Source organism: Eptatretus burgeri, chromosome 17, assembly GCF_056783735.1.
Source record: "Eptatretus burgeri isolate ZD-2024b chromosome 17, Ebu_testis_v1, whole genome shotgun sequence".
Classification (NCBI taxonomy): Eukaryota; Metazoa; Chordata; class Myxini; order Myxiniformes; family Myxinidae; genus Eptatretus; species Eptatretus burgeri.
In genome coordinates this window covers 55,158,354-55,172,846 of record NC_140977.1, presented here as the reverse complement: position 1 = coordinate 55,172,846, position 14,493 = coordinate 55,158,354, and the positions used below count along the sequence as shown (strand labels likewise).

At 45.2% G+C, this 14,493-nt stretch overlaps 2 protein-coding genes across 2 annotated transcripts in view; one reads left to right on the top strand and one right to left on the bottom strand.

The window, feature by feature from the left end:
* LOC147010159 (tolloid-like protein 2) overlaps positions 1-14,493 on the bottom strand; it is a 113,145-nt gene that overhangs the window by 81,488 nt on the left and 17,164 nt on the right. Inside the window, exons 4-5 of the mRNA XM_085860772.1 lie at positions 3,528-3,776; positions 1,710-1,839 (exon numbers count right to left, since the gene is read on the bottom strand). Coding sequence (XP_085716898.1) covers positions 1,710-1,839; positions 3,528-3,776 — 379 coding nt within the window. The remainder of the gene's footprint in view (positions 1-1,709; positions 1,840-3,527; positions 3,777-14,493) is intronic.
* Positions 1-14,493, top strand: part of TMEM220 (transmembrane protein 220) — a 144,384-nt gene that overhangs the window by 121,882 nt on the left and 8,009 nt on the right. The gene's annotated exons all lie outside the window — the stretch shown is intronic.

Here is a 14,493-nt window from a genome sequence, read left to right as displayed (position 1 = left end):
AAGTGGCTTTTCGTCTAAAGGACACGTCTACAGTCTGGGTGAATATCCCCCAACCTCTCTCATGAAAGTATAAAATGCTTTGAAATCTAAAATTGTTTTCAGTGCAAGCATGTGAGGAAGTATAGTATCTCAGTGGCTTGTACTCCTTGGAACTGACCAAGTACCAAGTTAGAATAAAACTCTCTGATGTAATGTAGAAGTGAATTGAATCGGGTTGGTCTAACTGTTAACTAAGTTAAGAATAAATGAAATAGAACCAAATAATATTGCAATCAATGGGGATTCTTAAGTTCATTGTACAAGGGTGAGAAGTGTATGGTGTATAATTAGAAAATAAATTGTTTCACAAGGAAGGACTTGTGTGGACATCAGTTTTATCAGTGTCGATAGGGTTTTTGTAGGATTTTATAATCAAATCGGACAAACGTTAAACTCTGTCTGAAGTCAAATAGGATTCCACAATCGGCCAGTTAGAATCCTTCAGGAGGACAACGATCACAACAAGGTGGGTTTAAAAAAATCCACGTCACTAGGAAGGTCAAGTTAATATATAAATATTAAACCAGAAAGTTTTGCATGTCAGGGGACCTTTAAGGAAATTTTAGAACTGCACAAATCTTTGAGGCAGGTGCCATAGCCCAGTGTTTGAGATTCTCTGAGTCTGAGAAGCATTTGTAATGGCTATTTTTTTAAACAATTTATAGATTTTAAGTTCCTTTGTATCCTTTGACAAGGTACACAACACAGGATGCCTCACTGGAGTCTATAAAATTCGTATCATTAGCTAAAAGTATAACCGTAAATATATCCAAGTGCATTCAAAATGCGCAGAAATTTGGAACAGCCTTGCTAACTACTCAATGTCTCATTATAAATTTTGTTATAAATATAAACTCAGTTTTTATTATAAATTTTAGTCCTGCACAAAATTGGATTTAGAACTGCACAAATTGATTTAGAATTGCACAAGTAGGGGTCTACTGCATGTTAAAATAAACCCTGCTCAGGATGATTTGTGTTCTTCAGTGTTCAAGTATTTCATTCAATTTAAATAAAATGGGGAGTTTTAAAGGTTGTAGAAAAAGAAATTCGGAAGTTTGCCGTTGACACAGCGTTTTTTTTTTAAACCACCTTGTTTAACATGTTACGTTACATTCGTTTTTCAGGCTTGTTGTTTGTGTCCTTTATGACATCCTGAAAAACAGTGAGCTTCCTATTTGGAATGATTTTCAATTTTGTTTGATTGCCAGACAAACAGAGTAAAAATATTACATCACTCCTCTCTGGTCGTGTGCCATCGTGACAAATTCACAGCCAAAGTATTGATAAACTACAGGTTCAGATTCTGATTCGTGCTCAAAATATATCATTCAATTGAATGAAGTTGTTCCTAAACTGACGTTTGTGGACAGACAGACAGACAAAGGTGAACGAATTGCTGAACCCTGTTTTTCGCTTTGCGTGCGGCAGGGTAATTTCTCATCTTTATAGATTGGACACACCATATTCAAAATAATCAAACACAAAACCTTTGAAATCAACCTCGTAAACATCCTCATCACGGATTCGTTTTTACATCTGCATTTCTCTTTCAATCACATCAGCACAAATCATGACTAAAACACCTTTTTGAATGACTTATCAAGTGGCAGGGATTTAAATTGGTATGTTTAGTTGTGCGAGGTGGCCGGTCAAGACCAAATTTTCACCTGCAGACGAACTCGTCCTCAAGAAGACATGTAGCAGCACAATATTTTTGTTCAGATCGAGATAAGGTCTTGTTGTATCCAAATTTAATTGCTGCATTGGACGTTCCATGAAAGAATCGAATCATGTAGCCTGGAAGGAAGGACAACACCAAAAAATAAAATCATCAAGGAAAGGTCTGATACTCATTTTGAAATAGGTTGAGAGGATAAAAGTCAGCTGTTGTTTTAAAAAAAAAAATATTCTTTTCATTATCCACTACTGCAAAGGTTTCATCTCTTGTTGAAGCAAAAACTGCAGAATTACAGGAAGTGTAATGCCAGCATCATCTTATTATTACTATTCTTTCGTATGCAGCACAAGACTGCAAGTACCATCATTGGTTGGGAGGGGGAGTATGGGTGGGGTGGAGGTTGCTCTGCCACTGATGAAGTGCCTCCTGTAGGTTATGGCAGGGATTTGTAATTTGTTCATGGGACCAGTGATAGCTCGCCTTCTTTCTGCAAGAACACCGTGGGATCTTGACAGCAGATACAAAGGATGATGCCAATTGAAGCAAGGTGGTAACAGCATAGACAGACCCTTACAGAGACTTAAAAATTTTAAACAGGGTGTTAGTTCAAAAGACCTGCCCTTGTGAAAGATATCACACCATGGTATTCTCAACAGCAAGTCGAAGAATGGGGGTATAGACAGCTTGAAGGCCCCTTCAATAGACTGAGTGTTCCACAGGACAATTCCTCCTGTTGGCTGTACAAGTTGGGCATGCGCTGCGTGTTTTGTGCAACGTGCGATAAGATTGGCCAGCGTAATCCAGCCCCCAACATGTTACATATGGTTCCTGCGTATGTTGAGCATGACAGGGAAATTGGATGTGTCCCATTTCACCTGGACGTGTCTGTGAGTAACCACCATAAATGCTATCCATCAATGGTTATAGTTAAAGGTACAGGTGTGGAGCTCAACCGAGTGGGCATTCATTGTGTGGCAAAGTATCTGTAAAGTCTGCCAGTGCGTGTCGGGTGTAGCACAACCCCAAGAGTCCTGCTCTATAACATATGTTGCCCAGTTTGTTCTCATCTTAAAGAAGGTGATGATGATAACACTCTTAAGGAGGTTCTCATGGTTATCTAATTTTGATTGAAAGTACAGGATGGGGCATTTATATCTGACGGTTTTTATTATCCTTATAACTTTTTTGTTTCTTAACCAAATAAAATAAAATCTCTACACAACACAGGCACATACTTCAAGTTTTTAAAATCAATTTTGATTCGTTATTTCTTTAAAATTACATCAGACAAATGGGCCCCTATTGAATTCGTGCATTCACGACAGCGGATCATCAAATTGTTCATTACCGCAAGCAATGTCTCTTGATCAATGGAGCGGATGGTTCCAGTGATGTTTGCCTTAAATTCATCGATCGATGTTGGATGTTCCTTATAAACTTTACCCTTCAGAAATCCCCAAAGGAAGAAATCTGGTGGAGTTAAATCTGCCAAATCAAAGTGTGCCTCATCTGTCATGATGACCTTGTTTGTGAAAATGGAATACTCATTGCATTTAAAAAAGAAACAAAATGCTCCATCATTAAAAAAAAAACTTTCAAGTTTTATCCGTAAAACAAAGAAAACAATAATTAGTTATGCCAAGACTGCTTCCAGCTAGAAAGATTGCAAATGTGTCAGATATAAATGCCCCACTTTGTATAAAGGTGGGTATATTACTCAGTAGAAGGGGGACCTGCTCAGAGAAACATGTGACGAGAGAAACCACATGAGTAATTGGTAGGAAAGAAAAACAAAACAAGGATTTACCAACAAGCCTCTCATAGTGTGTGATGTGATTTGTCAAATCCACTGAAATTCCTCCGATGTGAGAAGCACGAAATTTATAGAGGTAGCAGATATGAGTTGGAAACTCATAGTCAAAGGAATTACAGGTGAAGTGAATTTCGTTGAGGCAAAGCTCAGCACAGTCTTCCAGGGATACGTCCACGTACACCGCACTGCTGCGATGAGCCATCGCTCCGTAGCCGTAGGAAAGGAAATTGCTGAGCAGGCCCTCTGGGGAAACATTCACAAGGCAAACAATTGCTTCGGCCTTCTTGCGTCAAACATGAGAGCAAACACGTCAAAAAGAAAATCTTGTACTTGGTAATACTTTTCATGGTGTCCAAGTACTTACCAGCCATGAAAATGCAGAACATTGAAAGGAAAGGTGCTTAAATATCAAGCGCTTCATATGTTACGAGTCCAAATTGAAAAATGGTGATCAAATTATAGTTCTCATGACAAATCATTTGGTCATCACAAATATAATGTAAATACACGTCTTACTACACACGAGCAAATATAACCCGTTGCTTCGCTGACGGGGGGGGAGGGGTGTGAAGGGGAGGGGGGTCGAGAAAGAGAGTGATACGTTATGCTTAATAAAATATTTAAACAAACAAAAAAAAAACACGTCATGCTGAGGTTGACTCAAAGACAGCAAAGATGTCTGTCATCCACATACCGATAATTAATAGATCGATAATAGATTTGAGTCAACCTCAGCATGTAAAGTCTTCTTGGCATACCTGAACTCTCTCCATCCATCCCTAGAGTTCACCTTAGAGATAGAATGCTCCGGCGTACTTCCCTTCGTGGATGTCTTCGTTGAGAAATCGGCTGACGCTCATAAAACCACAGTCTACCGTAAGTCAACTTTTACCGGGCAGTATACCAGGTGGGACTCTTACAGTTCCTCAACATACAAGAGAACCGAATCAACTAAACCCAGGTGGCTTGGATTATCTAAATAAATTAACACCTCCCATGCTCCTCTAGCCAAATCTGTAGCGTAAAGCAACCAAGAAGGCCTACACAAGGTAAGCGCTATGCTGTATCAAACCCTTCCCAGTGTTCCTCCACAGCTATAAAGACATTCACAAATAGCACACACAGGAGAATCCCAATGCTCCACACCCCCTCAGCTGCTGTATCGGTTTCATCACTTATTGGCGAATCATTAGCGACAGCGCTGACAGCAATGCATACCAATGAGGCTCCCAAGCATGTGTTATGTGCAAACGTCAAAACAGTCAATATATAAATTATAATGCCAACCCCATCATGCCTGCCAACCTCGAAGGTATGTATATATATATGGAATATAGCATTGTATAGAGTTGCTTGGTCCGTGGACGTGTAGGAGGCGTCTCGATGTAACCAAGTAGGGAATCTGTGAGCTTAAGTGTGGTGTCGAGGGAGTGGTGTCGTGTTAATTCGCTGGGGTTTAAGAATAAGCTTCCCCAGGATGTAATCACCCCTCCGTGATTCTCATCTCCGCCACCGGAGGGGATGAAGGTTATGTTTTCACCCCTTTCTGTCTGTTTATCTGTCTGTTTGTCTGTGTGCAGGATATCTCAAAAACTTGTGGACGGATCGGGATGAAATTTTGTGGACAGGTTGGGTGTGTGACAAGTAAGAATTGATTAGATTTTGGTGAAGATCCGGATCCAGTTCCGACGACGAGAATTTTTTAAGTGATTCTTCACCATTGAGGAATCGTGCTAAAAATGATATATAGCACGATATCTCAAAAAGTTGTTGACGGATTCGGACAAAACTTGGTGGACAGGTTGGGTGTTTCACAACAACGAATTTGTTCGATTTTGGTGAAGATCCGGATCCGGATCTGGATACAATGATTATTTAATGTTAAAGTGATTCTTCAGCATTAAGAGATGGGGCCAAAAATGGTATACTGCAGTACTGTATCGCATTATATTTCAAAAATGTATTGGGCCCGAAATGTTCTCGTATTTCAGGTATTACATGGCAGTGGTATGCGCTGTACTTCCCTGTGCCTCTGTCCCTCCGCCATTGCGCCCTACCCCTCCCGCCTTCGTTTTAATCTCTGAGGATCAACGTGTCTGCCTCCCATTAATAGGGGACTGCTCAGACGCCCAGGGGCTGGTGGTGTTAACCGCCCGTCACCACAATTTGGGTCAGGGTGTTAACCTGGGCTGGCCACCCCCGCGACAATGTATATATATATATATATATTGTTACGGATTCGCGCCCGCCGGCGTGCGACGGCCACGTAAATCGAATCGCGGAACGTCGCCCACCGGACGGACAATCCAGTCGTGACCCTCTCGGACTAACGCCGGGAACCAGTCACGGGTGGACCTTTCGGTCTCACCGCGATCGAGCCAATCAGCCCCCGCGTGGGATAGGGTTGCTCGCCAAATTCGACCTACCTAAGTACCCACACGGAGGGTAGACCGGGCGATCGCACCTCACCGCAGGTCGACTTCGGACACGGGCCACTTCAGCGACCCGTTCCGTACTATCGGGATAACCGAGCGGTGTTATCGTCGGCCTCGACGGTTCGATTAATTATCGGGCGTATTCAGCCCACTACCAACCCTTTACGTGAAGCAAGATGAGGATTCAATGAAAGAAATGACGAAGCGAAGCGGGAAACAGTTCAACACAAAGCACATTTATTCGCGATGAACGGAAAGCACACATATTCAATTCCACCAAAAGCACATAAAAAAGGAAAAGAAACACAATGCAATTTACACAAAAAGCAAATGTGACAATGCAGATCTAATACCGATTACGCGAGCACACGGCAACACTTATACAATTTTACTTCACAGACGGCGCCGACAACACATACCCAAAACCAAGGAAAAGAACACCCTCAAAGATGAGGCGGGCCTGAGGCCGAGACCGGGTCGGGCCTACCCGTCTGGTGATGAGACGCGGAGCGCGATGGTGCCTCAACTCCGCGGGCCTCGCGGGCAGTGTCTGGTAGGGGGTGGGAAAGGGGCCCCCTTGGTCGCACTATCTCAGCGCGGGGGGAAACAGGAGGGGGTTGCTGATGCTCGGGGTATAGAGGATTCCTACTCTGCCTCGAGTCCCGCGACGAGCGTCTCCACCTCGGCCAGGTCGCGCCGTCGGCCTCCCTGGTGTGCAGCTCCCTGCACGACGCGAGCACCCCCTCGTCTGCCCTCGCCGCCTCTCCACAGCTCCGTCCCCTCCGCTCCGACTCCAACGCACACGACGACGACCAACTCCTTCTGGCTTCTTCTTCCCAACTCCACCGCCCGCGAAGTCTTAACTCTCTGTCCCCCTTGACTGACGAACGCGGTCGCTTATATAAGCCCCGTGGCTTCGCTCTCTCATCTTTGACCCCCTCCCTTCGACCTTTCACCTCGCTCCCCATTGGCCCGAGAAAAAGTGGGCGTGAATGCTTTTTGATCCATAAATTTGCATATATCGATCGCCCTCCAACGCCCTGGGGGCGGGGCCAAATCGCCCCTCGCTCACTGATTGGACGGAACAAAAGTGGGCGTGTGTCGTTTTTGATCCGTTTTTGAAGTGGAAAATCCGTGGTTTTGTACACGCTGTTCGGCGCGCGCCCTGCACGAGTCCAACACCGGTACCCACAAGCGGCGCAAGAACGGTGGCGATGCGACGGTTGCGAGGTGTGACGTGAAGCGGCGCCGCGGTGGGTGGTTGATGTTGTGGTTGGAACAATGGCGGTTGGTCCAAATTAAAGATAGTAAAAGAAAAACGGCTATCCTGAAGAGTCGCAGCACGCATAAATGACATGTATTCCCACTAGACAACGGGTTTGGGCCTAACTACACATGTACTTACCGAGATACCTCACCTAAGGGACCTGAATGGTGGTTTGTGAATTTGGTAACCACAACAATATATATATATATATATATATATATATATATATATATATATATATATATATATATATATATATATATATATATATATACACATATACGAGCAAATAAAACCCATTGCTTCACTCACAGTGATGTGAAGGGGAGGGGGGGGGGGGGGTGAAGAAAGAGAAAGGGAAAGAGAGGGAGGAGGGGAGGTAGAGAGGACGGAGGGAGGGGGAGAGGAGGGAAAGCGAGGAGTGGGTGAAGAAGGGGAAGCTAGGAAGGGGAGAAGAGCGAGAAAGTGGGGTGGAGGTGGGGAGAGCGGCACCTCATGAAGCGTTGCTATATACTGCGGGAAGGAGTGTGAGACAGAGAGAGAGACAGAGAGAGACAGACAGAGAGAGACAGAGAGAGACAGAGAGAGACAGAGAGAGACAGAGAGAGACAGAGAGAGACAGAGAGAGACAGAGAGAGACAGAGAGAGAGAGAGACAGAGACAGAGACAGAGACAGACACAGACACAGACACAGAGACAGAGACAGAGACAGAGACAGAGACAGAGACAGAGACAGACACAGAGACAGAGACAGAGACAGAGACAGAGACAGAGACAGAGAGAGAGAGAGAGAGAGAGAGAGAGAGAGAGAGAGAGAGAGAGAGAGAGAGAGAGAGAGAGAGAGAGAGAGAGAGAGAGAGAGAGAGAGAGAGAGAGAGAGAGAGAGAGAGAGAGAGACTTTTTTTGACTTTTATTATAAAAGTATAAAACATTTTGTAAGGCAAATTTAAACAAAGAAAAAATCTTGAGGCACCATTTGCCTGAGGTTCATAAAAGCATCAACACATGAGAATCAAGTGCCATTCTTTAAGTACAAGTGCTCAAGCAGAGTCAGAAAGACAATGAAAGTTCAAGGATCAATAATATTGTTGCAACTCACAAAAAAATGTGAACTTCATTCTCAACACATTTACACAAGACACCACCATTGCACCATAAGTCTTCAAACACAGGAAGACTACCCATGTTCACATGATATGCATGTTCTAGTTTTATACGAGCAGACACCATGCCTTCGAAACAAAAAAGTGCATTTTCATTTTTATTATTCACCAATCTGGTTTTTCTGGTCTTATTCATTGCAGGCTTAGCAATTCCAAATAAAAAAAGTCAAAAGAAAAACCATAGATTTGTTTGCGGTGTTGCGAGTGAGCCCATAAATAAAGATTGGAAGGGAAAAATAATTTTAAATTTACAAAAAATGCGACTCAGGTACAGAAACAGAGGCGACAAACTCTTCACTCAATAAACGCATGATTCAGATTTTCGATACTCATACAAAAGGGGCATGAATTAGACACAGAGGGGTTAAACTTCTGGAGTAAAACCTGTGTGGCCAGGGCCTGATGGACCAGTCTCCAATTTAAGCCTCCCGTGCGACCAACGGTCGGAGATCTATACATCACCTTCCAATTGGGAGTAAGGAAAGCTCCTGCAGGTAAAGTCTCTTTCCAATGGTTTCTTAACGGTGCCGTACAGCCCGGTAAACACACTTCTCGACAAATCCCATATATTATTTTTTCCCCATGACGTGGAACACACCAGACTCGTCACTGTTTGAAGAGACCACGTCATGCTGATTTTGGGCAGTGACTGAAAGTTCAGGAAAATTTTGGCGAAAATCTACTTCTTCACTTAACCCATTCCACCCAATATTTAAATGTAGAAAAGTCTGGTTACTATCCTCATGACCTCACCCACTACTCTCATTGAATGCAATCCAACTTTTTTAGAAACCGAGCCAGCAGGCAACCATCGTTTCACGGAAGGCTCCATAAGATCTCGCACTTTATTTATTTCACTATTTGTAAAGTACTTTATGAAGGATCGGCTGGTAGATATTCCAGCAAATAATAAGTTTTAGAATAGTGGCTCATGCACAAATTTCCTGGCATCATAGGAGATCTCTAGCTGCTCAACTCCAAGAGCTTGCCAAGCATTCAGAAGAGATTGATGAAACGCAGGGAGCTGAGCTCCAGCGACCTACTTTAGGTCTATGTGGAAGAGTTCCCGGTCATAGTCCAAACCACCTGTTTGCCGAAGTAAGGTATTGGTGGGAGGACGCCAGGACACTACTTCACCATATAATAGACGTTTTATTACCAGGAGTCGAAAAGCCATTCTTCGACTCGGGATGTGCACCAAGGTTTGGCCACCAGACATTCGTGGCCCGCACAATACATCTGGTTTGAGCCAGTGGTGGCCTCCCCAGAAAAAAAATCAATCAGAGTTTTCTGAATGCTTGTGATCACAGCTTGAGGAGGCTGGAGTGCGATGACCTTGTGCCATACGGTTGGAAGTATCAGGTTATTAATGATCGTTACGTTAATGGTTATTAATGATTAAGTGACGAGAACTGGAGCATTCCTTTCCACCTTGATAGTTTCTACTTAATGTTATCTAGGAACTCATCCCAATTCCTTTGCATATTGGTCGTAGTTCCCAAATGGATTCCGAAGTATTTAAACCCATCCGTTTTCCATAACATTCCTCATGGAAGAGTTGGGAGAAGTGCACATGAGGAGTGTGATGAGAGTGTATTTGGGTATAGCCAGAGCTACACTCTTGTTCCAATTTACTCTAGCTGATGAGGCAAGTTCAAATTTGGCAAGACAACAGGATAGCTCACTGACATCTTTTGGGTTTTTGACCACAACACACAGATCATCTGCATAAGCTGAAGTAACAATGTTCCAACTGTTTGACAAGGATAACCCAGACAATGAGGTGCGAAGGAGAGCCAGTAAGAGTTCAACCAAAAGTGTATACAACATGCCTGACAGTGGACAACCCTGAAAGATACCACGCTGAAAAGGAAAGGGATGACACAAACTATTATTTACTTTCAGCAGGCATGATGCATTTCTGTCCAAAAGTTTTATGCAAGATATGAATTTTTCCCCAAAACCTGCTCCAGTAAGGACCGCAAATAAGAACGAATGATCCACGCTGTCAAAGACTTTTTCGTGATCCAGGAGTAACAACCCAAAACCACGAGGCACGGTTTGACCGATGGCAATTAAATCTCGAACCAAAAAAATACTGTCGTAGATGGATCGTTCAGGTATGCAATACGTTTGGTCATTTCCAATCAGGAGAGAGATGACATTTTTTCAGACGCATTGCAAGCACTTTTGACACAATCTTATAATCAGTGTTGAGCAATGACACAGGCCACCAGTTTGTAATCTGCTGCAAATCCCCTTTCTTTGGGAGGAGACACAAAACCGCTCTCCTGCAGCTCAGGGGTAATTCACCCTGATCTAGGCTTTCAAGCAGGGTCTCCATTAGTGCAGGACCCAGAATGTTCCAAAAAGCTTTGTAGAATTCACCAGGAAGTCCATCAAGTCTGGGGGCTTTGCCGTCCTCAAGCAGTTTTGATGCCGCAGTGAGCTCCTCAAATGAAATGTCACATTCGAGTTGTTGTTGCTGTTCTTGAGAAAGGGATGGGAGAAGTTCAATCACCTCATTTATAATCGTTTTGTCCACAGTTCTCGGTGTAAACAGATTTGAGTAGAAATCCTGCATCGAGTGTTTAATGTCACTCTGGCAAGTCAGAACACACTTCGGAGAGTGTAAACTGTGAATCTGCCGAGAGATCTTGACGACATTCTCAAGGTTGAAGAATTCCTTATTTGGAGTCGCCAGTTGAATTATGCTCATCCGAAGATGAACCATTGCTCTAGCCACACGCTCCTTGACTAGTTCAGCCAGGAGGGTCTTTTTTTACCACCAACTGCTGATAGTGATCACTTCCACTGGATGTTCCAGCTTCTTGCTCATATTTTCAGTACATCTTCTTTGAGAGCACATATCAACCCAGATGCATTACTGGTGGCATGTGAGCAATATTGTTGACAGAAAATCCGAATTTGGGATTTTGTACAGTCCCACCACTGTCGAGTATTAGGATAGAAACACTTTTGTTTTTCTAACTTCTTCCATACCAGTCTGAAGGCATTTTCAAACTGTACATCCTGTAATAATTTGACATTGAAAGTCCAGTATGCACTATTACAGCAATGAAAGGGTTACATACTGTTACGAATTTGGAATTGAATTGCACACAACATACAGGTTCCCTTAGTCAGCTCTGTCGATAAGTGCATGTTCCCTCGATTGCTCACCTTTCATTGTTTAAATGTTCAGAGATCGATTAGATGCGCTGCGGATCGATTTAATAGTTAGGGAGCGAACAATGGAGACATCCCTCCCCCTCTTCTGCGAAGAGGAAGAAGAACCCTGCGGTGACGTCAACAACTCCCTCCCACCCGTGGTTGAGCGGGGGGGGGGGGGGGTGGATCACGAGGGCATGAGTCACGCCGGGTGCGGGGGAGGGGGTGCAAAGGATAAAGAGGACATCTTTTCTTTGTTCAAAAAGAGTCCCGTGGGAGGCCTGTGGAAGGGCTGAGTTCGTGGGAGTCCCGTGGCAGAATTCGTGAAGAGTCCCGTTCTCAGTCCCGTGTGCAGAGTTCATGTGCCGAGTCCCGTGGGAGTTAGTAAGCTTTTTTGCTTCGGAGAGAGCAGTCGTTCAGCAGGCCATCGGGTCCTGCTTGGCTTGAGGCCTTCGGAAGCTTTTTGCTTCGGCTGGCTCAGTGAGCTTCGGCTGCTGCTTTGTTTTGGAAGGAACTTGAGCCAGTTGTTCGGCTCGAGCTGCGAGTGGAGGCTTCTTCCTCTTCTTCCTCTTCCTCTTGGTTCGTGGAGCTTTTCGTTCTCCATTTTGTTTACCGGCTTGGTGCGACGCATCGGCCTCTTCTTGGAGTTGGATCCTCGGGGAAGCGACGATCGACAGGAAGGATCGGCGCCTCGTCTCACCGGCACGTGTTGAGAAGCGCGGGAGGATTCGCGGAAGCTCGGGAAGGATCGCGGCGATTGGATCCAGCTCGTTCTCGCTGGAGCCCGGGTCCGGACAAGTTGAAGACCACACGAGGTGGAAAGGTTCGAGTCAAGCTCTGAGTTTCAGCTCACCTGTCCTCCGAGCTGGAGCTCGTGATTAAAGGCCTCAGCCACCATTTCGTGTGTGTGATCATCGGCATCTCCCAAAATGATGCTGAGTCTTTGGGCCTCTCACTCAATCACCGCAGGTTGGTCGGTGGTCTTTCTGTCTTCTACCGACTCCTCTCCAGCCTTGCCCCCCCTGCTCTCTCTGCGATTTGTCCCCACCACATTTCCACAGGGCGCTCAAGGTCCGCCAACAACCCCCTTCTGGTAAAACTACCAAAATCACGAATCACTGCTCACCTTCATTCTTTCATTCCTCTTTTTTCCCGCCTTTGGAATAAACTTCCTTACTCTATTCAATCCCATTCTTCCCTCCAGGCCTTCAAAACAGCTGTTCACCACCACCTCTTATCATCCCCCATCCAAATCCTCCATCTTTTCTACCCCCAATAATCCACCCAAGCCCACTTCCTTCAATTCCCCTGCTTTCCTTCCTCAAAGTCCCTGTAATGTCCATCTTCTCTTCGCCATGTTCCCCGTCCCATCCCCATCCCTCTCCCTTGCACAGTTCACCTAATGTGTCTGTTCCCCACTGTTTTGTCCCTTCCACTCCCACCCCTCTTGTCTCATGCCCCCTTGCTGTGACTTGTGTGTTGGCTCTCACACGAGCCTCGACAAGGTATACAAAAAAAAAAAACCCACTTGTGGCCAAATTGGCATTGGTTGTTTAACAATTAGGTGTAAAATTCCCGGAGTACGGGTGGATGCCGTGGTGGTCACAGGAGCAAACACCACGATCATTAGCCCTGTGATCCTCGATTCGATCATAGACGGCTGGGATGATATCCACCGTCTGGAAAATGATAGCCTGCAGCTGGCTATCGGGGCAATGGCTCCCATCATAGGGTGGGGTTTTGTGACCCTTAAGTTTGATTCGTTAAGGAAGAGAGTCGAGGTTTGGGTGGCGGAGGTGAGCGACCCATGTCTGATTGAATTGGATTTGTTAATCGCCAGCAAATGTAAAATCGATCTGGCCCAGGGTATCACGCAGGTGGGTTTCAAAGAGCTGCCACTAGGGGGTGTGAGCAAGGACGAGAAGGTGGAGCTGGAGGCTCCCAATCCAGTGACCATTCCACTGGGTGTCGAGGTGATTGTCCCAGCATGATGGCGGGCTCACCCAACCTGGCGGGAACCATGTGGTCTGGTCGAGCAGCTGGTGGGGCAACCAATCCCGGGCTTAGTCATGGGCCGTACCCTTGTAAATACTGATGGGCCTGTGGTGGCCGCCAGGGTAATTAATATTAGTACAGAACCACACACTATAGGACAGGGCACGAAGGTGGCAGACTGCACCCCACTTATTAATGTCGCAGAGGTGAGGGACGAGAACATTTGGCTATATCGACCCCGTATGGAGTCTCCAGAATGTGATAGGAATTGGCCCGATCCCATTTGTGAGATGGTAAACTGGAGTAGTGCAGATTTGGAGGAAGCCCAATGCGAGGCTTTTCACAAACTAATTAACCAGCATTTGGGAATCTTCTCTTTGTCTCCCGAGGACATTGGATGTACAAGCCTGGTGAAACATCAGATCCACACCAGTGAGGCCCAGACTATTCGTCAGACCACCCGACGGCTCATTTAGAGCAAGAGGGAGGAAGCTGATGAGCAGGTAGAAAAGATGCTGAGTGCAGGTGTCATTGAGTCCTCGGAAAGTCCTTGGATGTCATCTGTTGTGTTGGTTAGAAAACAAGATGGGACCACGCGTTTCTGCATGGACTATCGCTAGCAAAACAACGTGACACCCAAAGACTCCTATCCCCTACCGAGAATTGACGATACCCTCGATGCCCTCGAGGCTCAAATAGGTTCTCAACTTTGGACCTCAAGAGTGGGTGTTGACAGGTGGAGATGGACAAGACAGGGAAGGAGAAAAGAGCATTTTGCACAGGGAAGGGACTATATCAGTTCACTGTGATGCCGTTTGGTTTGTGTAACGCCCCCACCACCTTTGAACGCTTGATGGAGCGTGTACTGGGTGGCATACCATGGCAATCATGCCTGGTGTACCTGGATGACGTCCTGGTGCACATTAAAA